This window comes from Drosophila innubila (genome assembly GCF_004354385.1).
Source record: "Drosophila innubila isolate TH190305 chromosome 3R unlocalized genomic scaffold, UK_Dinn_1.0 2_E_3R, whole genome shotgun sequence".
Taxonomy (NCBI): Eukaryota; Metazoa; Arthropoda; class Insecta; order Diptera; family Drosophilidae; genus Drosophila; species Drosophila innubila.
The window spans coordinates 14,403,440-14,428,031 of NW_022995380.1; the positions used below are offsets into that span (position 1 = coordinate 14,403,440).

General features: G+C 38.5%; 3 protein-coding genes and 1 long non-coding RNA gene across 4 annotated transcripts; all 4 read left to right on the forward strand.

Moving 5' to 3' along the window:
• Positions 1–13,798: 13,798 nt before the first annotated feature.
• On the forward strand, positions 13,799–15,411 carry LOC117791682. Its single transcript, XR_004618093.1, has 2 exons — positions 13,799–13,858; positions 15,147–15,411. It is a non-coding gene; the product is annotated as an uncharacterized LOC117791682 (long non-coding RNA).
• Positions 15,412–18,393: 2,982 nt separating this feature from the next.
• Positions 18,394–19,028, forward strand: LOC117790219 (calmodulin). Its single transcript, XM_034629564.1, has one exon. It carries the CDS (start codon positions 18,461–18,463, stop codon positions 18,959–18,961), a length of 501 nt encoding a protein of 166 aa, XP_034485455.1. The 5' UTR covers positions 18,394–18,460; the 3' UTR covers positions 18,962–19,028.
• Positions 19,011–19,587, forward strand: LOC117790220 (calmodulin-related protein 97A). The gene has a single exon (XM_034629565.1). It carries the CDS (start codon positions 19,105–19,107, stop codon positions 19,552–19,554), a length of 450 nt encoding a protein of 149 aa, XP_034485456.1. The 5' UTR covers positions 19,011–19,104; the 3' UTR covers positions 19,555–19,587.
• Positions 19,588–22,315: 2,728 nt separating this feature from the next.
• Positions 22,316–24,280, forward strand: LOC117792665. The gene is made up of 2 exons (XM_034632881.1): positions 22,316–23,064; positions 24,157–24,280. Exons 1-2 carry the CDS (start codon positions 22,316–22,318, stop codon positions 24,278–24,280), a joined length of 873 nt encoding a protein of 290 aa, XP_034488772.1.
• Positions 24,281–24,592: the final 312 nt, after the last annotated feature.

A 24,592-nucleotide genomic window follows, 5' to 3' on the forward strand; every position in this document is an offset into this window, starting at 1 on the left:
TACGTGCATGTGTGTGTGGCACGTTTTGATCATTAGCCACTAGGTGTTATAAATACGAGTTAAACTGCGCTAATATGCATGCCAACGAGGAGGATACAGAAACACTTGCGCACGGAGAATTGCTGTGGATGCTGAAGACATTTTATGACCGAGTCGGTAGGACAATCAGTCGACCATTCGGTCAGTCTACATATGTACATGGTACATATCTGCAAGGTCAAGTGCAGGAGCTCATGAAGGATCTGGCAGCAAAACCAGAGCTTTGAGCTCGTTTTTCACCCCTGAAATTGAAGACCCCAATGAAAACACCAACTTCTTACCACCTTTTTAACGCGTTTCAACCTGCATAAATTACGCAACAAAATATCCACAATTATTTATTATGTCACGACCAAAGAAAGAAGAACCCAGAACGAGTTGTGTGTTGAAAGGAAGTCAGCTAAAGGGGCCAAAGCAAAAAAGGTTTAAAAATAAACAAGCCCATGGTAATAATTCAAATAAATTTATACATTTCGCTTGAAGTCAGAAAAAGAAAAAGCAGAAATGACAACCACAAAAGAGCCCGGTTCACTTGGCCCTTAAACATAATTTGTCAGACCCAACAGTAAATGGCTTAAATTTAATGGCTCTTTAAGCGAAGAACAAAATCAAAATTCAGTTTTAAAATGCGTTTAGTGGAAGCACGTTGTGTCATAAGTGATCTAACACAGATGTTCAGCTGATTAGCGCATAGCTAACGTATTTGTGCAACCCATCATGCGTCAATCAAACTGACGACTGATGGCGATTGATGCCGCTTGACGTTGATTGGCCTCTGGCTGAAGGAGCAATTCAAGCCAATTCATCGTGATATGGAACGTATTTAGTGCTTGGAAAATTGTCCATTGCTTTTTATACCCTATAACTAACGGAGGGGTATTTTTATTCACCAATACGATTGAAGGTACTGCTGTTTACTTCGAGCGTAACTTGTATCAAAGAGTAATCAATAGTCGGGTACGAGATCTGCAATATACCTGTTGTATTTTGCGGTTGCCAGGCATACGTTTTATTCTTATTTTAGTTTCTCTCAATGTCCGACTTGTTTTGATTTTTATTTGACAGTCGACAGTCGGCTTAAGCGTCGTATACGTAATCTAGCAGCACTCAAATGTATGCTATACTTTTGTTTTTCCATTTTCTCTTTCTCTATTTTTTGTTTTTTTGTTTTGCCTTTGTGGACTTAATCAAAATGACAGCTGCTACACGTGGAGTAGATGCCGTTTTAGTTTTTGGGCCATAAAGCGCACACGTGCATAGACTAACCGAGAGCGAGATGAGAAGCTGAAAGGTAGAGACAGACAGAGAGGGTACAAAGAAGGCAACTTCAATGTTTAGCATTTTCATGCAATTTGCATAAATTTGCAGTTAAGTCAGAGCTGCTAAATTCCCCGATTCCCAGAAAGTCCTTGGAATTATTTTCCTTTTAGCACTGCATTGCCATGGAAATTGTGTTTTATCACATTTTTGCAACGGCTTGCAATTAATGAAAAGCACTTACGCTTGCGGATTTCATATATCTTATGACTTTTAATGAAAATTATGCAACTTATTTGCCAACTGACAGCCAGACTCGATTTATGACCTCAGTCTCGTTACTCTAAAGGCATTTTCCATAGCGTTGCTGTGAAGCTTGCTTTTAAGCCCTCAAACCTCACCCATCCCCCTCAGTGCACAGCTGGTATCATAAATAAGCAAAACCCATGCAATTATGCGCTTGAGCTGTCATTGCAGTTGCCCGTTGGTGTGAAAATTGCATATTGGCATAAATTTTTTTTTTTTTTTTTTTTTTTTTTTTTTTTCATAAAAAATTTGTATATTTTATTTAAACTGGTTTTCTGCTACCATTAGTGGCAACTTAATCTAGTTTTACATTTAAGGGAAGGAACAATTGATCACAGGAGATACATATATAGAATTATGTTATTTACAGTATATTATTTACAAAATTTACAAATTAATGAAGGAACCTAGTAGGGAGATCCAATGGGTGGCACCTTTTGAGTCTTCTCTTTCTGGGCATGGTAGTTAGTCGTCTGGCTAGCGCGTTAGGATGACCACCAAGGCGTTGAACGTAATTCGAGGCCTGCAGTTGCATAACATCGCCCACTAGGAACCTTTAAGTCTCTTTCGATGTCCCTATTTCGCATGTACCATGGTGCGTTGCATATTCGCCTCAGGATTTTGATTGGGCAACTCTGATTTTGTTTAAGTTTGTTTTGCCGCAATGCCGTAAATTTGAAGTGCATATTTCCATATGGGGCTTAATATGGATTTATAAATAGTGACTTTGCTGTACAATGACAGCTTATTTCTGGGAGCCAGTAACCACGTCATTTTTCTGGCCTTTGCCATTACCGATTGTCGGACCATTGTTGTATGTGCTTGGAAATTGAGTTCCCTGTCCAGTACAACACCTAAATATTTGTGGGAGCTCTTGTGCATAAGGGTGGAGCCCAGCATCGTAATGCCGCTGCACGACAATGTCCTTGTAGCAAAGGTAACATTTGCGCATTTGCTGCTGTTGACGCCTATGTTCCATTTCGCAGCCCATTTCTCAAAGCTGCACACGTATTGCTGCAAGGCTTCCGTAGCTAGAAAAATGCTTGGACTTCTGGTCAACACAGCAGTGTCATCCGCGTAGGTTGCTATCAGCACATCGTCCTCGTCTAATCCAGTTATAACGCTTGAGGTAGGCATATCGGCTGTAAACAGAGTGTATAGCGTAGGACCAAGAACGCTGCCTTGAGGGACGCCTGCGCAGATTGGGCGCTTCGAAGATATTGCGCCGTCGACAACTACTCTGAAGCTTCTGTTCTTGAGAAAGCTACTTACAAGTTGAAATAGCTGCGGCGTTAGGATGTTCTTGAGTTTAAAGAGGAGGCCATGCCACACCCTGTCAAAAGCTTGCTGAATGTCCATGAACACAGCTACTGAATACATTTTTGCTCCATTGCATCTAGGGCAAAATTGACCACACGATGAAGTTGCTCCGGCGTGCCATGACCTTGTCTGAATCAAACTGCCACTTTGGAATTCTTTGAATCACGGGATCGAGCTGCAGCATACGGTTGAGGATTACCCTTTCCGTCATTTTCCCTAGCGCTGAGAGCAGACTAATTGGTCTGTATCCATCAACTTCTGTGATTGGCATAAATTAATCAGCAGAAGCGGCAGTAGCAGCTGGCCGTGATTGGCCAAACTATCCAATTGAAAGACTGCCTGACCGACTGCCGGACTGCCTGACTGCCTGCCAGCCTGTGGTTAGCTGCAGGCTCAATGTATACATTTACTTATGTAGTTATCGAATAAGATATTTAACAGGCTTTTGGAAAATTCAAAACAAATGAGACTGGAATTTGTGGAATGATTTATAGCAGTTAACTTTTCTAATTTATGCACCATAAATTTTAAAGAGATTCGGAAATATATTTAAACTCTCTTTTGATATACATTTTATAGAATATAGTCAATATTTGGTTGGGTTTCACGCAGCTGCTCTTTGCTGTCTTTCATGCACTTGTGGCTTCAGTTTAATTGATTTGCTTTAAGGCTCAACTAAACTTGATGCAAAGAAAAATGATAGAAAAAATACAGCTGAAAAGAAAACTGCAGACAATTAAGCAACCGTAGCAGGCCGAAGCCAGTGTGGCAAGTGGAAAGTGGCAAGAGGCAAGTGGCAGTGAGAACTGCAGCAATTACTTACTCGAAATCTGTAGGTCTGGCACAGACTTAGGCAAAGGACTCGTCTTGAATCGACTCGACTCGGCTCTTGCGGCAGCAGCTGCGGCATGAAAGTGAAATACTTTTGCCAAGGACTTTCATTGTTGCGGTTTGTTCGGGTTTTTAACCATCAGATGCCTTCGAGTCTCCGGTTGGTTGTTTGCGCAAAAGATTGCAAAAGGCCGTAAAGGCAAAAGTGAACGGGAATTGTGTCAAGTCCGTGCTTGCATTCTGATTTGCACAAACACACCTCAGACCCACACATTCACACTAGCAAATTCCATAAATTTTTCAATAGAGTAATGCGTTAAACACATTGCACAATTGAATCAATTCACTGTGTTAACATTATTAAATGTGGGGACATTGTGAGTGTTGCATGCAACAAAGAAGCTGAAGCGAAAATTGCAACCAGCAATGACATGCAACAGCGACAACAAAAGTCACTTAAAAATGTGTGAGAAATTAATTGCAATTGCGACCAGATTGGATAACCGCAAATAAATTCGCTAAATGGCCGGACATTTTGTCCGTACACTGAAAAAAAAAGGGTTTTAAAATCAAGATTGTGGTCTCAAAACTAAAAGTTATAGTCTAAAAAATGCGTCGAGAACATAAATTTCTTGGATTAGGTAAACACATCTTGGTTTTGAGAACATTTCAAATAAGACCAAGTTCTTATTTTAAGAATAAATGCTCATAAAATTAAAGCCAAAAAATAAAAAAATTAAAAATTGTTTTTTAAATTTTTTAAATTTGATTTTTATACATTTTATTCGGCGCCTGCTGCTTCAAAACTGATGCGGTTTCTCCATTTGTTTTATATAAAATAGTACATATTTATACTTTCCTAACAATTTAAGATATTTATCCTTGTATTAAGATGTATTGTATTTTTAGATTAATATTCTTAGTATTAGTAATATAGTCTTAAAATGTTCTTATTTTAAGAACAAAATGTTTAAGATGAATGTTCTTGATTTTAAAAGTTTTTCTTTTTTTTCAGTGTAGTCAAGTGGCATAAAAACTCGTTAGCATTTCAGACTCGTTTTTAAGCGCGATGTTTATGCGAAATGTTTAAAAAGCAGAGGAGGAGTCACTCAATGAACGATTAAGAGAGGGTGTGAACGAGACAACATATTTTTTTAAATATTTAATATTTTTTAAGTGCATCTCACAAAATACTCGTGATTTTGAACGTATCTGCAACCACTCGAGAATTGTTTGCATAACACGTATGGTCGATTTAGAAGCAATTTTTCTTTTGATTTAAATGGTTGCATGCTTCAGGGGCATCTCCTGGATTTCAAGCGCCCGCCGAGCAATCACTCAAAGTTGTCCGCATTTGCATAAACACTTCTAATCCTAATGCCCAGCAGACTGCAGCAGCTCGTTCAGTCCTGTTCCAAGCTACTTACAGTCAATTGCCCCCTTTGAAGTGACAACGGCTACATGAATCCAGACTTACATTCAAGACCCAACCCCAGCCAATCCAAACCCATCAACATCGCAACTTGACAAGCACCCCAGCCAACCAATTGAAGTTGCTCGGGTGGTGCCCATTGCCTGTCAGTTTGGAGGTTTCCCCTTTTCCAGTTCCTTTTGCACCACTCAGCTACGATAACATCCAACAAACGTTGGGCCAGCGGATCACGCACACAACGAACCCGTGTCTCATTCAAGGCGCTCCTGCTGCTCCTCAGCCCTAAAATGACGCAGACTATCTTTTAGCTGCAGATTCTACAGAGGGCAGCAGCTCCTTCAGCCACACCGCTTTGAACGTCAGTCAACGTGTCACTTGCTTGGCGTCTGAGTGGCCCAAGAAACTAACGCCCCCTTTTAGAAAGGGGATAATAGACTCAAAAATTCCCTAGAAATTATTATGAATAAAATCTTTTATATTGATTTAAATTGCAAATTTTTGATCCAAAATGTTTTTTATAAGAGCAACTGAAACTATTTTCTCGTATTTGTTAAGAATTACTTTATTTAAAATTACTGAAAATTTGGTTCTTGTACTAAAGACGACAACGAAATTGCTTATTAAATGTCATCTTCAGAAAAAGCCATTTAAGTATGAATGAACTCGTTTAGCTGTTGCTCCTATTATTTGTGAAATAGCGGTATATTCACTCCTATTAAAAGTTTGTCGCGCATAAAGAAAGTATTTTGATTAACTTTGCCAAACTGCAAGCTATGTAAATGGCAGACTGTTTACTCTTCAATGGAGGGTATATTAAACATACGCAAAAGATATATAAATACATTATATTAATATTAAAAAATCGTTATTTAAATATTTATATTAATAAAAATATATGTATTTAAATAAAGCAAAATAAGGCTGCAAGGCAAGTTCGCATCGTTGTGACCTAATTTTGTTTTTTTTTTTCATTCGATTTTTCTCCGTTTCTTATGTATATTTTTTTTGTTAAGTTTTCTATGTAATTTGAGCAAGTGCTTGAGAAATTGCGCAACTCCAATAAAATTACAATACTCTTGGCATGCTTAGGGCTCTCACTCGTTCCCGAACTGGCGCACTTTGCATAAATTTGAGCTGAAGCATTGCACTTACTTGACACATTTTGTTTGGCTGACGATGCCAGTTGCGAGTTCCCAGTTGACAGTGCTCTGTTCCCCAATGCCCCAAACTCCTTAGTTTCAGTAATACTAGCAAGCCTTACTCAACTTTGTTGTTGTTGTTCATTTGCAAACAACTTTTGTCTCTGGCGCAACAATTTACCGTTAAGAGCTCAACATTGTAACACTGGTTTTTCACTTTTCACTAAGTACCGGGTTTGTGTTACACATAAAAATGCAGCCTCTGCCGCAGCCGCAACCGTAGTCCAAGTCGAGACTGAGAGGGTCGAGCCAAGGGTTGTCACTCAGGGGTCATGGCAAGGCAAGAAGCGGGGTGGGGGGAATTCAAGAGAGGCGGAGGGGATGGCTTTTAGCAATCTGCACAAGTTTTGCTCGCGTCTTTTGTGCAACGTGCGAAGTTTGTCACTTCGTCAAAGAAATGTGAACGGTAACTCTGTGTCTGTGTAATGCATTCGCCCTGTAATCCCCACAATCTTCAGTCAGCAAAGGTGTGCGGAGTGGATAAAGGTGTCAAGGGGAGGGAGTGGTGTTGGTCTGATGCAAGAGAAAGTGGGCTGTGGTAAACTGGCGCCTAGATATCGTGTCAACACAAGTTTTGCATTATACAATGTGTTTTTCTTTTGTTTTCCTCACTCTGCATCTCGCACGTCCTTTATAACTAGTTAAATTAGTTTTCATACTTTGGCGCCATTTGGCAACCCTACTCCTTGCCACCATGTCCGCAATCCTTTCATGCTGCGTGTAAATTAATTCTTTTTTTTTCGCTTTTAGTTTATAAACTCGCCGCTGGGACGCAAAACTTTTGGCATTTTATGTTGCTTGATTTTATTAAAATTTACAACCAGTCGCAGTTGGAATTCCGCTCGAGCTCAAGTTCCTATTAAAATGTGTAGAAGAAAGCTAAAGTGATGGTGCTTTCACTTGTGAATAGCTTAAGAAAAATTCTGAAATATCGAAAATTCGTTGCAATTGCCAATTTACAACCTGGGAGCATTAACAAGTTTTTCAACTGGCTGCAAGTTGATTACATTTCTTAATATACCGTAAGGGCTTATGCATAGAAATAGTATAAAACACAAATCTAAATCTAATCTAAATCTCTTCAACAAAAATAGATAACACGTTTAATATTTACATATTCTTAATTGGTTATTCAAATACTTAATCTTGAAGTATATTTAATCAATTACTGAAATGAAATTTAAAGAGTTTCCATTAACAACTTTACAGCAAGCGTTTGAAATTTCAAACAGTCGTTAAATGCAAAACAGTCATTCATATGCGACAGACAACACAGAGATGTATTGAAAGACACAGAGACCCACACAAATGGAGCAGGAGAGAGAGAGAGAAAGTGCGCGCCATGAAATACAGTTGGAATTGCATTTGCGCATTTCCGGTCAGCGCACGGATGTTCCGGTGATCAATTTTCAAATGCGCTGTGTCAGTTCAATGGCTGGTCAGTTGCTGTGTGTTGTCTAGTTTTGGATATGTTGGCTGTTCAATGCCTGTCCGGCAGCAGAAAGACAACCAGCAATTGCAATAGTAGCAGCAGAATGAGCAACAACAGGAGGTGCTGCAGGAGCAGAAGCACCCGTAATCGACCTGTCTCCCGCTCATCCACTTGGCTTCGTTATGTGGCCCTTTGCAAAATTGAATACAAATTCACAGTTTTTGCATATTTGGTTACAGTTCTCCAGCTTGTTCTTAAACACACTCTCACATGCATATACACACACACACACACACACAAAGTTGTGGTTTTCGTTTCGTTCAAATTTAAACACAATTTTTTTCGTGTGTTTTTTCAGTTTTTGCTACCATTTAACTTGCCTGCAATTTGTGCGCTCTGTGGATAACAATTTTCGGTTGTGCAATTTGTTGCTGAAATTTCGTTTTTGTACCTTCCGTTTTTTTTCTACATCTACTCTTTGTCTGTGCAGGCTTCGATTGTGTACCACAAAACCAAACCGCAGACATTAGAGCAACGTCAGCTTGAAAACTAGATACATCAGCTTGTCGCTTCGATGTGTTAGTTTTGCGGTTGAGCAATAAAATTATAAAAATAAAAGTATTAATAAATAAATAAATAAATTTTAAAGCATGATAGTTGCATGTTACATTCACTAAGCCCTGAAAGCCATAAACAATAACAATTACATACAGGATACAATCAGGATGTTGAATGTTACCGTCGATCTACAGCTTTAAGGAGCCAATTTCAGACAATTTCCGTTCAAACAATACACACACACACCCAGAGCTGTCGACAGTTTTGCGAACTAACTTTGACTCGTCTCAATTAATGAGATTAATTAGCAGCTAATCAAATTTGCAACTACAACTTACCGACTGTCATTGATGTGAGCTGACTGCTTTTCACTCCTCCTCCACCTCCTCTACCTTCAAATTAACCCAAGCTGCTGTCTGTCTATCGATGTCCTTGCCAAGGCTGTCTCTCAATGTCTTGATGCTTGCAAATTGCTTGACGCAATCTAATTAACTTCATTTGGTTAGCTGCTTTCAGCTGCTTTTAGAAAGTTTTTGGGACACGCTCAGCAAAATATTGAGCACTGTTTCAACTCATTCATACTCATTAAATAAACAACATACTGAGACTCTGCGGAAGGTGTTTTTGGAGTCCAATTTGTTTTATACAAATTGCAATTTGCCGCCGAAACTGCAACTGCAGCTCTGCCAGGTGCTGTGTTTGCGGCTGATTAGTTACGGCGCCTCTAGCTGCCACTTGCTTGTAATTTGGCCAAGACAGACACAGCTAGCACAGTTGTTGGTCAGTCTACTACTGCTTACTAACTTATTTATAGCCAAAGTCCAAGGCAAACAAAGCCACGTCTCACTTCACCCACATGACCTTATCTGTATAATGGAAAATAATGTCGTGTGTAGTGTTTGTGGTCAAAAAGTTGGCCACAACTGGAACACTTTAGCTTATGTTGTCCTCGTCTCGAATTTATGTTAGCCCAACAGTTTTTTTTGCCTGTCCGATTTGTCAAGTTTTGTAATAGAAAAATCTAGCAATTTCGGTGTCGATTTTCTGTTTTATAGCCCATGACAGCTGCATTTGCCCAACGGACGTGGGATTCCCCAAAGTTTTGATGTTCAATTGCTTGAGTTTTGTAGAAAAAAGTTCTTACTTTCTGCTGACAACTGACAGCTGAAAGCAGTGAATCTCATCGAATCTCACTAATTATAATTATTGTACTTTTGTGTGTATCCATGTAAATGGGAATTTTCAATAGCCAATTGAGCTGACACACAGCAAACACACAACAATGCACTCGAGAAGCTGTTTCAAGTTCATAATTATGTCAAATAATGTGCAATTAATTTCTGAATTAATTAAGCTCAACCATTGTGTGTTCTTGTCGATAAAACAAACCCAATTGTTCACATATTACAACTTAATTAGTATTTTAATATACGACTGAATATATGCGGACTTATGAAAATGAAACAAAATATTCATTGGTATAATTGTGATATCAAGCCCTGAAGGACACTCTGTTTGACCAGCTACGAGAATGGCTTTGTTCTTTCGTAGAGGTTCTGAAAACTTATTGCATGAATTTCCAGATATTTCTTCACGCTTCAAACTGTTGTATGATAACATAACACGTCAACTCGTTTACAGCAAAACGCTGACAATTCAATTGCAAATTCAGTAAAAAATTGTGAGCTGCAGTTTCATCGTAGCATAGTCATCGAATCTAGGCTCCCCCTACTCGAGCCAACTATAAAAAAATTCAAATTAAAACCAGCCACAACTGTGGTAGACCTTCACGTCGAAGGGCGTTTGCTGAAAAAAATTTAAAAAAAACGAATGCAAATATATATATGCCAGTGCAAAGTAGAATCCAGAAAGACATTCAACTACCAAAATTATTTTCATGCTGTCCGTGTGCCAATGCTGACAATGAAATGACCCAAAAGAGAAGAAAATCCCATGATACCCCTACTCAAAGTTGTTGCATACTAGCACTTTAAATTCAACATGAGGACTTTTATTTGGTTGACAAAAATAATAAAAACTTAGATTCACTTACTATGTCTATTTATAATTAATTTTTACAATTAAAACTACAGGATTAAACTGATATATTGGGAAGAACTTAATTTGTGTTGGATAAATTATAAAATGAATCTTGTACTCTCTACTAAATACTACAAAAAATTTAAATTTTTATTAATATTCATTCAATATCTCAAGTATTCAGTTACTCGCAAATGTGAGCTTCAATATATGTGTAAAAGCAGTGTCTTTAGTGGATATTCGCTTTATGCGAGTAAACGAGTATATATATTTTATTGGTTTGGCATAAATTAAATTGTGCATTTGCGAATCTGTGTGTGAGTGTGTCTGCATGACTGCACACAATAAAAGTAATAAAACATATGAGAGAAAGACAGACAATATTGACTGACAGGCAGTGGTGCCAGCAGAATTGTGTAAACACGGTGTCGAAGCGGGCACACGGTGCGTATGATCGATTTAAATGAAACGATGAAAAACTTACGCGGATGATGCATTTTTTGCATTTATATATAAATATTGTTTATAGCTGCTATTGAAAGCTCAAAAAGACTGTAGATAGAGAGAGACACTGAAAAATAGGGAGGGAGAGTGATTAAAGGAGATGGCCAATGCTGTTGACTTTCATTCAGTTCAGTGCTTGTCATATTATTTAGTTGCTAATTGGAACGTATCTAAGTTGCAGTTCCATTACAAATTTTAATTACGTTTCTAAATTTTTGTAAAGGTAAAATGATTTCTTGACTGCTTTAAGATGAAATCAGAAGAACTTTCTGCTATCCCCTTCCCTTCCGTAGTCGACTTGTGGCAGAGCAATCTCTCTCTTTGCTGTTTGATGCGGGCTGGTGCCACACCTGCGGCGCAATTTTCTACACTTTGGCGGACTTTTTTTTTCAGTTATCTGTCGACTGTGCCGGGGACCTTATCATTTATCAGACCTCAACAAAGATCAAAAGCGATGCCAGCAAGCCATCAAACGCAACGCAAGAGGACGCAACGAGGGAAATTAAATAAGTAGAAAAAAGAGAGAAGGACAAGTGCTGCCAATGGTTACATGGAAAAGCAGATAACTGAGCTTAAAGTCCTGTTTGTTATGTGGGGCTGGTGGTTTGACTGTCATGCCATTTGCTCCAAATGAAACTAATTTTGTTGAAAACCTTCGACAGCTGATATATTGGCACAGCAAGGAGCTGATGTCTCACTTGGCAATTGGTTTGGTCTCTTAAAATATAAAAAATAAAGCCCCGACGAATTGACACTGAACAGAAAAACCTATACTTCGTCGATGAATACATATTCTATTAAAAAAGCTTTAATATGGAACCAAATGCTGATTTAAATCGTAAGCAATCATTTGAAAAGCGGAACTTAATATTTCGAATTGGAATATCGGACAAGAATGAGTGAAGCATATTGGCTTTAAAAGCTAAATATATCAACAGAAAAATCAAACAACTATCATTTGGGCCTGATGATCAGTACCAACGCACTTTTCCACTAACAACTCTTCTGTCTTGGGTTCATTAAAATGCAGTCTTAAGTAAAAGTAAATTACAAGCAGCGTAAAGAAAAAGAACGAGTTCATACTCTGTGATTCTTTACTTTCAATTAAAAGACTAATTTAAATTCATTTCAAATTTTCCAATTGTCTCTTTACACAGTTGGTTGTTACGTATACTTAATTTAAAGTAGTTTCAAAAGTATGCCAGCATTTTGGCCCTTGCATACCTGTAACCAATCAGCAAATCCTCTTACCTGGCTCTTTGTCTCTCTAACTTCTTCAACTGAACATCTATCACATTTCCCGCATAACTTGACTTGGCCAGTCTCAATACTTTTTTCTTTTTATGACATTTTATTATACCAATTAGACTGTCTGCCTTGGGCTGAGCATTGTTCTCGTACTCATTCCCATCTACTATTGTTCTTTGTTGGCTTTTTGTGTTTTTTTCACACCTATTTTACCAGGTGACTGCTTCGAATTTACGGCTCTCAATTGGGCTCCCAACATTTATTCATACGCAGCAAGGAGCAACTTCGAGTACTCGTAGCATTGCCTGCTTTGGTTCTGGCTTTCGTCGGTTCTCTGGGTACACTTTCTCTTAGCACTTCACTTGTAGCACATTTTTCAAATGTGCAACACTTGCTGGCAGCTGTAGTTGTTGTTGTTGTTGTCGCCATGTTGCTGCTGCTGTTCGGCCCATAAATGACATTTACATTTTGAGCACATAATGTTGTTCTTGTTGTGCAGTGTTGTTTTTGCCAGAGCTGTGTATACGTAGCTCTATAGCTCTAGGTGATAATTGCACACGGCGTCGAGCACACGACAACAACAAGCATAACGGCAACAGTTGCCACAACAACAGCAACGACAACAGGCACTTCAATTGCAAACTGAATGTTGCTGCCGCTGTTGAGAATTTTGTCAACTAACAACTTCCGGCACTTGTTCCCCAGAGTTGCATTTTATGGCTTTAACTTTAGCAGTACGAAAACAATTCGCCATAAACGATTTAAAAGAACCAAATGCTAAACAAAATGAAATTTAAGTACTGGTACCCTTAAGCCACCATCGACTAAGCCGTCTATCAATAGAACTTACCGCTGTCCACTCCCCCTATTTCGAACCGAATCCGAATTGGCTGTGGACAGGCAATAAATTAAAAGGCCACGTAAGGATAATGGCGAGGACTATAGCACAGTTAACAACAATACATTGGCCAGCAAAGCCTACATCAAAGGTAAGTCTGACGACACTACGTTGCCATAGCTTACTGAAAATACTTCTTTTTATAGACACTCAATTGTGATGATGACGATCAAAAGCAAGAGAAACTTTTATTACCCAGAGTTTTTGTTAGTTGGTTTTGTTTGTTATTTTTGTTATGTGAAGCTCACACAAATGTTAGTGGTTAATAGACACTGAAATAAAACTATTATATGAAACAAATATGAATTGAAAGGCTAAATAGAATAATCCTAATATTACTATATTTATATTGGAAGTATTACATAAATATAAGTAGATTAAGTTAGAGATATATGCAGCTAATTCAGGCCGATACAGTCCTGAACAGCACTTTGATTATTTTTGTTAATTATATGTTTGTATAATGGACTATTGCATAAACAAGAACAATTATATTAGATAGATTTACGAAGTTCTTTAATTCAAAGATAAATCATAATTTTAGCATGCGGTAAAGTATGCTATGATTACTGTTGAGAGTTCTCAGAGTTTTGAATGGGACTGTTAATCGTATTATTTCGCACTCTTAGCAAAACTGAAACAAATCAGTGAAAAGTGTGTTAAATTGCATCTTCAAAATCGGAGGTATGTGTAGTACAGTGAGTTAGTTGTCTAACTGATAGTAATGGGCTGCCATCTGTTGGCATTCGTGCTGCCGGCTGCACTGCTGTTGGCTTCTTACCAAATAAATGCAGGTAAAACTCCTTAAACTATGAGAATTAAATGAATATAGTTCAGCTGCAAGTTGTGTTTATAGCCTGTGAACCTCTGTCTTCGCCAAGTGATGTGATTGATTATGTTGAATACATTGACGAACAGGCAGAGCATGACAAGTGTAATCATAATAAAACAAGAGATAAGAGATTCTATTTCTGAAATGAAACCATCTGAAAAAGATAGTAGTATAGTAGTTAAGTCCATGCGGATTATCACTAAATTGTGGAGATCGTTGAAGACATTTGTTGGGTAATAAAAACAACAAATCGAGTTTGAGTTTGACTATGTCTTTCAGGGCGAAATGACTGTACCTCAATGCTATATTTTCAATTGTTTTTCACCCTGTATCGTTGTATTTGTTTGTCTAACTAAAGTCAACTCTAGCCCTGCCATTGTTTTTGTTGTTGTTGTACTGCCTTTTGTGTTGATTTTCCAGTTAGTCGCACTTTGTGCATTGTTCAATTTAAGTTATGAAAAACGTTTCGTTCCGTTTCGCTTTGTTGAGCTCTTTCTTCAGAAGGTATATCTGAATTATTATTAGCTTTAGAACGTAGGAAAACTCGGTTCAACAATGTATGCGTACTTAGGTAGTTGACTGATGTTTGCAGAATATCGAACATATGTATATATATTCTCTGCTTTATTTAAGTTGAGTTATTCAAAATTGGAAGTGAGTTTCCAGACTCATTAGATGTTACATGATTTGATCAATTCAGGGTATCAAATGGATTAGTAAGCCCAAGTTTTCTGCATACCCTTGCATTTTTGCATTGTTTTGTTATTACTTTTTGCTTTATTCTTGATGTTGCTCTTGTTTTACTTGAATTTGCATTGCATTTCACATGCGCCGGCAGCAATTCCTCACTTCCATTTCTGGTGCCGCTTTCCATTTGGTTTATTGCGAATTTTATTGTTGTGCGGCGGTTTATGGCACCGCCAACGTAGTGTGTAAATATTTGTTCAGGCCCTTTCTCCCTCTTCTTCTCTCTCTCTCTCTTTCTGTCTCTCTTTGTCTCAGCTATAGTTCCTCGCAATTCTCCCAGATGCGTTAAATATGCAGAAAAGTGCAATATTTGCTTGGCTATTTCAATCAGCGCTGATGACTTTGCCAGATATATCAACTGAAAACTGGCCTGGCGGTATACTGTCGACAGGCACTGTCAATCAAAGGCATTTTACGAGAAAGTTTTGGGAAAATGCTGTCAAATTATTTGCTATTTGCGGCCTGCTTAAATTTTATTAATTTGAAACAAAACTTAATTACAGTACACAAGCTACGAGTTGGACCTCTGACCTATTAAGCAAATGGGCTTACATAAAACTTTACCAGCCGTAACTGCGAGTGGAGGCATGAAAAGGAAGACGGAGAGGGAGATGGAGAGGGGAGAGGGGAGAAACTGCAGTAAAACAAAGCGTGTAGAAATAATGTGCTAAACGAACAAAGCTTTAGCATGGGCCTGGGAATCAACGAAAGTCATTTGGCCTGTGGGCGGTTTTAAGCAAATACAAATAAAATTAACTAAACTCAAAACAAATACCCAACTCTGTGCTCGCCAGTCCAGTTGCTAAAGTGTTCAGTCGAAATAAAAACTACTGGAAAATAATTAAAAACTAATTAAATAGGTGGCTGAGGGGGGCGGTGAGTGTTGTTTACTGGGCGTAGCAGGCGCCGTTGTCGAGCTGTTGTAAAACTTAATTAACTAAATGCCAGACAACAAAAACTAGAACAATAACAATAACTCCACAGAAGTTGTCCCCTTGTTTTCGTCGCCCACTTGACCGCCCACCAACCGCCCACACGACCGTGTTGGGGGCGTATGAGTAATTTAATCATTTTGTTGGCCTGACCAAAGCTTTTGTTGTCATCCACAAATGCAATTTGTGTCACAAACAAACATGAAACTAACATGGCCAAGAGGACTTATACACAAAGTCAACAAAAGTTATGACTCTCGGTTTTGTACAAGGCTCATCATATCCAGCAAGTGCAACAACAAGTGGTAATTAAGAATTCCATCATAAAAAATAAGCTAAGCAAAGACTTTCACTGACAGTATTAAAATTTAATTATTTAATTAATATACTTTATTACTTAATAAGTGCGTTATGTTTATTTAGTTTAATTAAATGTGAATGTATTTAATCAAGCTAATGTTTTATTTTATATATTTAGTTAAGTTTGATATTCTTAAGCTGATTTTTGATACCTAAAGTGATAATCTAAAATTCATATTATAGATATAGAATACACAATTGCTTATATATGCTGGATTTACAAGTTACTACTGCTGATTAAATAATCTTTCCCTCAATTCTATTTAGAATTTTAAATTAATTCATAAGTTATTTAACACAGATTATACGTCTCAGCAATGAATCTTACCCTAGTCGGCAAAGGACGACATCAGGAATAAAAAGAAATGGAAATTTTAATAATGTTCTCAGCTGGATATTGTGCGAATATGCAACTTAAAGTACTGAAGGGGAGGTGCCATTTTTCATTCGTCTGCATTTTTTTTTTTACCGAGACACTATGGTAACTTAAAGTCTGTCTAGCCTGTCTACATACTTTTCCTTGCCCTTCAAGGAAAAAGGAAGGGTTCTATATCCATTCACAGTTTGTGTTTCAAAATGCTTTCTTCTTAGCCCACGTAATCAAACAGTTCCACCAGAAAGTCCTTGAGATTGAAAGTGAAGGCAGGTGGGACTTGGTTCAAGTGCGCTGGCAGGGGAATTGAATGTTTGTCTGAAGGCTGAGTCTATAGGTGCTATGTGTCTGGGTTTTTTATGTCAACCGAAAAAAGAAGAACTGTGTTGGTGTACAGATTCTTAGTCTTGTTAGCTTCAACGCCACGTCAACATTAATGAAAATTGACAGCTGTGGCAAACATGGAGATTGGCAATCAAAACAAGGCCACACATTGGCCAAACTCATGCACATAAATTGCAGTTGTTGTGCTACCACCCCAAGGCGAAGTCTTTCCGAATAATGCAGAATATTTTCATATCAAAGACTTACTCTGAGTCCTCGTCGTGTTGTTTTCTACTCGCCCCGGATACTCTGCTTGAGACTCATTTCCGATTGCAGTGTCGTCCCCAAATTGGTGGACACAATAGAGCTTATTGAAATCGCTTTGTGACAGAGGCAAATTTGCTGAGCACTGAAAATTACCGAACCGGTCTGACAACAGAAAACAGATTTATCTGCGACATTTTCCATTTATTTGTAAGCAACTGACACAATGTGTAGCAAAGCTACTTTCATTTGTTTAATTGAATACCGGCGCACAATGCAATTGATCAGCTTATCAGGGATGAGAAAAAATGGGGGCAACCAAATAATTTACTGATATATAATTCGGGTAATCAATTCTGTTTGAATTTATTGATACTTATGTAGTATTAGTAGGGTAAAGTTTCACTATGAAAAGGAAATAAAGGCGTAATATGACAGTTCGACTAAGCCCTTTATCTGCGATAGAAAGAAAGCATATTTAATTCTAAGCCAATTTTGTTTTTATTTTAATAATTTACCCAATGCCTAACTGAAAATTTAAATATTACCTCACAAATATATTGAGAAATTTAAAGATACAATGGTATGTTTCGTTACGTTAAGATATAATAAAGAAAATTAATATTTTAAGCGTTCTATAGACACAATTGAATCTTTCACTTATACCAGCATTTAATATGTGCTAAAATATAAGTATATATAACAAATTAAAAATACATCTTCAGACTTTTTATTAAAGTTTTTATATTACAGAAAACCATATTAAAGGTTGCAAGTTGTGTTTTTAACAGCCTAAGGATGTATTTTTTTAAATTTTATTTGAAATACCAGAGCGAAGCTTAGCTGCTTTGGTAATTACAATTTTAATTAAAATCGTTGCTTTTTGGACATTGTTTTTCTTGTAGATATTTGGATGCTTTCCATTACGTGCCGCCCTTTGTGGCATCCAATGGAATTTGAGTTGTTGTTGCTCTTGTTGTTTTTATTGCTGCTTTTAAGCTTAACGTGCATAAGCAAATTGCACAATTTACATAATTTCTGGCTGTAAATGGCAAATTGCTTTGGAATCGGTTGCAGCTGGCATATTCCCACACACCAACTCCAAATAGAAATGCAGATCCCACAATCCATAATTGGAACGTTGTAGCTGCTGCTAATGAGAAGCAAATTTGGATGACCAACTCACCTGCTCCACCACTGCCCCTTCGTCCCATCCTTTACCACAAAAGTTTGTCTAGTGCTAAGCATTGTAAACAGTTCTCTGGATACTTAATGACTGAATTTCGGGTCATACTCTCAGGCATGTGTCCACAGCGATTTCTGAAGATATATGGTAAGCAATATCTGGTGGTTTCTTCTCTCGACATTAAGGAGAACCCCTTCAGGCAGTTGTCCAAACGCATAACAACAACAATCTGTGTTCATTCAATTCATTTTTAATTTCTAAGTTGGCTTAATATATTCCGACTGTAAAAACAATAGGAAATTATTTGTTGTAATCCTTTATTTCTTGCTAAATTTTAAGTGAATTAGTAGTTAACCTTGGTTCTAATTGTTGTACAAAATGGATATGGATTATGATTTCGCTACGCCGCCGCCGGAGGAGCGCATAATACGTGAACATACCTTGACCGCCGAACAGGAACAGGATCTAAAGGAAGCGTTTTCATTGTTTGATACAAACAACCAAGGATACATTCCAATGAAGCAGTTAAAGGACATAATGCATGCCGTTGCCCACAATCCGCCGGAACACGAGTTGCAGGAATATTACAATGAATATGATCCCAACAATTCGGATGAATTGTATCTAAGCGACTTTTTGCATCTTATGTCGGTGCGTTACAAGGACATGACGCCGGAGGATGAAGTTATATTGGCATTTAGAGTCTTTGACAGGGATGACAATGGATATATACACGAAACTGAATTCAGGAACATTATGTCGACAATGGGAGATGACATGGATGAGGATGATGTTGATCAAATCTTACTGGATGCCAATTCCAATACTGAGGGCAACATCATCTATAGAGACTTTGTGGCCATGATGAGTGAGCGATAGAGCAGGCGACGATAAATTGACACTTTTAAATTTTAAGTGTAGACTCGAATAAAAATTTCATACTTCAGTCTGTTAATACTCATAAAATACGACAAGCACGAAAACATACAAATCCTTAACATTTCTCACGAAAATTGATAATCATGGTCCAAGATCTAACTGAGGAGCAAATAGCCGAATATAAAGAGGCTTTTGCTCTTTTCGATAAGACTGGCACTGGATTGATAAGCACTCGCGAGTTGGGAAATCTGATGAAATCGTTGGGTCAGAATCCGACTGAGGCAGAGCTAAGGGATCTGGTCAATGAGATCGATATTAACGGTGATGGTGAAATTGATTTTAATGAATTTTGCAATCTTATGTCCAAGCAATCGCATGAGGGTGATGCCGATGAGGAGCTTCGAGAGGCATTCAAGATCTTCGACAAGGATGAGGATGGTTTCATATCGCCAGCCGAACTAAGATTCGTCATGACGAATCTGGGCGAAAAGTTAACCGACGAGGAGATTGATGATATGATACGCGAAGCAGACTTTGATGGCGATGGTCTTATCAACTATGAGGAGTTTGTTTATATGATTACACAGAAGTAAATTTCGAACTAAAAAAATAATAATAATGTAAATTAATTCAAATTCTTACACACACAATTCACAATGCAAAAGTTCAAATTAAAGTTCCAAATTACAAAATATTGTTGTTGTTTTATTTAAAGCATTCTAGGAGCTTCTTTCAGTTTATTCCGTTTACAGCTCTCAGTTTTCAGGTTCCACTTTAAAGCACAACCTAATCATCAACTACAAGTAATAACACATCATCATCATCCTTATCCAGGTTGTCATCAGGCCAGGTTTTTACTCTTCCCTTGCTTATATTTGCGTAAATTGCATGTTTCGGTTTTTGTGGTCGGTTACTTTTTGGGAAATTTACTTCAGAGTCTTTTCAACAGGCATATACTGAAAGCACACTCCTCCTGCATATGGTGATGAGCTGAGAGGGGCGCCATAGACAACTGAGCTGCAGAAGAGCACCTTTGTAGCATGCAAGCAATTTTCCTGTTGCTTAAATTCAATTTACTTATGCATTAAAATTAAATTTTACTTGACGCACTCAACAAACTCCAACTTCAGAGGCTCGATATGCTCCTGCTTTTATCTCCTTTCGGGAATATACCAACTTTTTTGCATATTACACAAAATGCCAGCTTTGCTTAATTGAAAGTTCACAAAACATTGGCACAGAAATCGATGCACCTTCAAGTGTAAACGATCCGAGTGACAGCAGCAGCCCAGAAAAAAAAATTGCAGATTTCAATTTCAGATGCAACATCAATAAGCACTTGCAATGGCATAAATATAATATATACTCCCCGAGAGAGGAAAACAGAAGTGGTAGGTATAGAGAAAGAGAGAGTGGGGGACTCATAGACATAGCAGCTAGTACACGTGCCTGTATTCCGGTCCCAGCTCTGACTCTGGGTCTGCCTCGGGATGACGACAGATGCCATTCGATGGTCCACTGACTGCAGAGGAAATTGAATTTGTGTGTGGCTGGTCATTGTTGTTGCTGTTTCGGCAGTGTGGCATTGATAAAGGGTCAAAGCATCATAACATTTCAAATTAATGAATACAAATACTGTGAGTTTCTCTTTCCCTAAATACCAAAACTATTTTTATTATTTCAGAATGGTTTTAAATAATATTTTTGTCCCTTCTAGGATTCCATACTATATACAGTAAAAATATTAATATTTGTTGTGAAAACAGTTTAATTATTTTTTAATTATTCTACAATAGCTCTTGAAGAGCATTGCAAGTTCTTCTCTGTGCTTAAATTTTAGTTGGTAGGTGCATTCGCCAAAATGTTCATTCACATCGATTTCGTGTACGATTTTTGTGGCTTTTGCCACATCCGGACGAAGGCCCACACCCAATCGGGAGTGTCATTTGGGACACTTCTGCACATGTACTTGGCCACGCAAAAAGGCGCATGCAAGTGACGTGAACGAGGACGACGACGAGGACGAGTACGAGGACGAGAACCAGGTCCAGGACGAGGATGAGCACGTTAAGCGCACAAGTTGGAAGTTCACTCTCTCTCTCTCTCTCTGCACGACAAATGTGCAAATGCCACAAGGCAGCAACAACAAGGAATATAAGCAAATAAGTTCGGCCGTAGCCATTTGGGGGCAAGGACAGAAGCTGAACGGACGAAATTGCTGCCAGTTGCGGCTGTCGAGTGTCCATTTCGACAGTAATTCAACTCCACTTAAATATTTTGGAATATTTCAGAAACCTCTTTTTAATTGATAGTAAAGCGTATTTACTTTAAAGCCTTTTTCTCTTTAAACCGTTGGATTTTCAGTAAAACTTTTATGGCTCGTAAATGCCCGAGACTTGCCGTTCACTCATATGTCAAATCCAAGTTCTTAGCGTACATCAAAGTGGTACAAAAGTGACTACCCTTTTGGGATTAACAGATCAACACACAAACGACCCCAAAACAATCGTCTAGGGTCTTTATGAGGTACCAGCTTGGCCATTTTGTTAATGCCCAAAAGCTTATCAAGGGTAAAGGACTTGGTCAACAGTTGAAGCCAGCCCAAGCCACAGTCGCTTTGATAACCCAATTAATTTTGACAAAAGAGAAAACCAAACTAATTTTGTTTATGATATACATGTGGGCGGAATTATTGTATACGTAATGTGATAAGCTGCTTTTATCAATGAGAATATTTGGTAATTCTACTCGCTGCAATTAGTGATTATTAATATAAAGTATACGTAACATTGAAAATGGACCTTACTGCCAGGAAGTTAAGCGTATACCCAGAGTTGTAAAGTATGAAAATGCATTTTAAGAACGTAACCGAAAAAACCTGATTGTTACAGTCGTAGCTTTAAATACATGAAAAAATGCAGTGTATTTAAAACCAGTTTATAGTTGGAAAAGAAGTTCGACTGTGCTACGTTTACGTTATTTTGAAAAATAAAAGCTGTTAGCTGAATTGTTTCAATTGTTGGAACTTTAGTACATACATTTAGTAAAAATACTTTCGGATTTGGTTGCGGAATTCCTGCTCTTGTAGTGCTTTAAGCATTTCTTAGGGTATCATGTGGCTCTTAAGAGGCACGAGTTTCCACTCTTGAAAATGTTACCGTTAAATTGCTTGGAAAAGTTATGCCCCGAGTCAAGACTGCGTTGCTCTCCTTGTTTTTGTTCGCCTACTCGTGCAACATTTATATTTTTATTTTCCACTCTGTAAGTTGACTTAGCAAACTACTTGAAATGTAAAAATGTTCGAGCGGCAACTGAAAAGGAAAACTTGCAGAAAGTTTGAAGGCTCACGTAATTATGCGCATTGCACAGCTAACTCAGGCATTCAACCCGTTACTTCTGGTCCTTGTACTACTCCAGCACATCACAATCGCGGCAGTTGAAGTCCATCAGCTGAACCCGAGTATGCTGCGGCATCATCCTTCGCACTTGAGCGGAATGGATCAGTCGGATGACTCTGGAGACGATGGCTGCGACTCTGATAGCAATGCAGGACGAGCAGGGGGAGTAGGAGCAGGAGACGGCAACTGCGACATGATTAATCGAAACAGCGCCAAGCAAACCGCCACAAACATAGCCCAAAAGGCAGCCCAGGAAGCCGAGCAGGCCTATGGAACGCAACAGTGTGCGGCGGCCGAGGTAGCTCACCAGGTGAAGATGCAACTGGCGGACAAGGCATACACGGCAGCCAAGGCTGCTGAAGCGGCACTCTCTGGCAAGCAACAGATGGTGGATCAACTGGAGTCGGAACTGTGCGAATCGGAGACAGCTTTGCAGCAGGAGAGCGCCTCCATAACAAACAGCCAAAACAATCTCAATGCCGCCTGCCAGTCGGCCAAGCAAGCGCTCAAGTTGCTCCATGCTCTGCAGAGCATCATCAAGATTGCCCACGAGAATCTGGCCAATGCGAAAAACGCTGCCGCCGGTGCACAGCAACAGCTCGCTGAGAAGGCTCAGCTTATAGAGACAGCCCAACATCGCATCGAGACACTCAAACGACTGCTTAAAGCAGCTCGCAAAGATCTCGAGAACATCAAGAGATCAGCGTATAAAGCTGTTTGTGCCGCTGCAGAAGCGAGACAGAAAGCGAACAGGGAGAGACGCAGCATGGCCAAAAGGAAACGCCACAAGACACAGCAGAAACAACAACAACAGCAACAACAGCAGTAGATGCAGCAAATGTTATATTTTATTCTATTTTCTATGGGATTTTTATAATAAATCGAAGAATACTCTTATAGGAATAATCTTTCTTTGGTATTGATGGTAAAAGAAGAACTTTAAGTATTATATAAATTCATTCAACTTGTTTTCAATGCATTCTGTAAATTTATACTTATTCAACTCTGTAATTTGTAACGAGTTTTCTCCGTTTCCTCCCCTATTGATTTTCTTACCTTTTCCTTTTCTGTCTATCTTTTTATATGCCGTATTAACAGAAATGTGTTACTCTGACAACGAACAAAATCCTTTGAGAGGCTTTAACGAACCCAGAATAAAATGGCGCAAAAGGACAATAAAATTCGTTTGACCAACGCTATTTCATTATAAGTTTTGACTGACTTTTTGCCAGCTTGTGGGAATGGTATTGGGGTAAATGGCATAAAAGTTTCTCGCACACGCTTTCAATCATGATTAGTTTTGGGTTTGTTTGCGTTTATTGTGGGGCGACAAAAAGTAAAATAAATATTTAGTTTTTAAAGTTGTTGTTTTTTTTTATATATATTGCTGGTAAGTATAAAGTTTGGCGCAAGAAATGACAATAAATAAATTTTGAAAGCCATTAATTGGGTCATCAACAGCAATGAGGGAAAAATGTGTTGAATATCTTGTTGCAGAACGAAGCACCTAAAAGTTCTTGGGAGCACTTATTGTAAAGCATAGAAGAAAACCCTTGAGGATAGCTTGGGTCATTTGAGCCGCTGATCTGTTAATCCGTAGACTAGAACCAAAAAAGGGTTGGCCAGCTTGCTGAAAACGTTTGGATTTTCCATTTGATTGAGAGGCAACTTTTGTTTTGGCCAGAGAAGGCTTAACGCGTGGCACATTAAGCCGCATGCGGTCTAAATCACTAAGGCTCTGCCAGACTTTTTTCACATGCCCCAAAAATATTTGCTGACACTTTAATGCCAACACAGCTGCCAAGTGTTGATTACTCAATTGCCGGCAGCAAAAGTACGATATAAGCTAAAGCTGAAGCTGAAACTAAAGCAGCAAAAGCAGCACTTAAACCAACTATCGTACAACCAGAAGAACTACTAAAAGTCAGTCCAGGCTAAATTGTGAGTGGGTTCTTGGGTGAATTTGGTTGGTTCTGGTGGGTGGTATTTCGGAATGCTGCCTCCATGTCAGTCAACAGTATCAACATAAACCGCAACGCCCCTCGTCAACGACTCGGCACCGTCCCGCACTCCGGCAACAGGAACTACAACGACAACGACAATGCTTGAATCTCGACAGTTTGACCAAAATGTATTCATTTCAGCAATGGCAATACTCGCATTATGTGTGTTTGGGTGTGTGTGTGTGTGTGTGTTAGAGTGTGGCTGTTGGGTTTTGGTTTCGTATCCAATT

Coding starts and splice junctions, on each gene's coding strand:
- LOC117792665 (XM_034632881.1), top strand. CDS start 22,316: ATGCGCATTGCACAGCTAACTCAGGCATTCAACCCGTTACTTCTGGTC. Junction 23,065..24,156: donor GAGAACATCAAGAGATCAGC/GTATAAAGCTGT, acceptor ATGCCAACACAG/CTGCCAAGTGTTGATTACTC.
- LOC117790219 (XM_034629564.1), top strand. CDS start 18,461: ATGGATATGGATTATGATTTCGCTACGCCGCCGCCGGAGGAGCGCATA.
- LOC117790220 (XM_034629565.1), top strand. CDS start 19,105: ATGGTCCAAGATCTAACTGAGGAGCAAATAGCCGAATATAAAGAGGCT.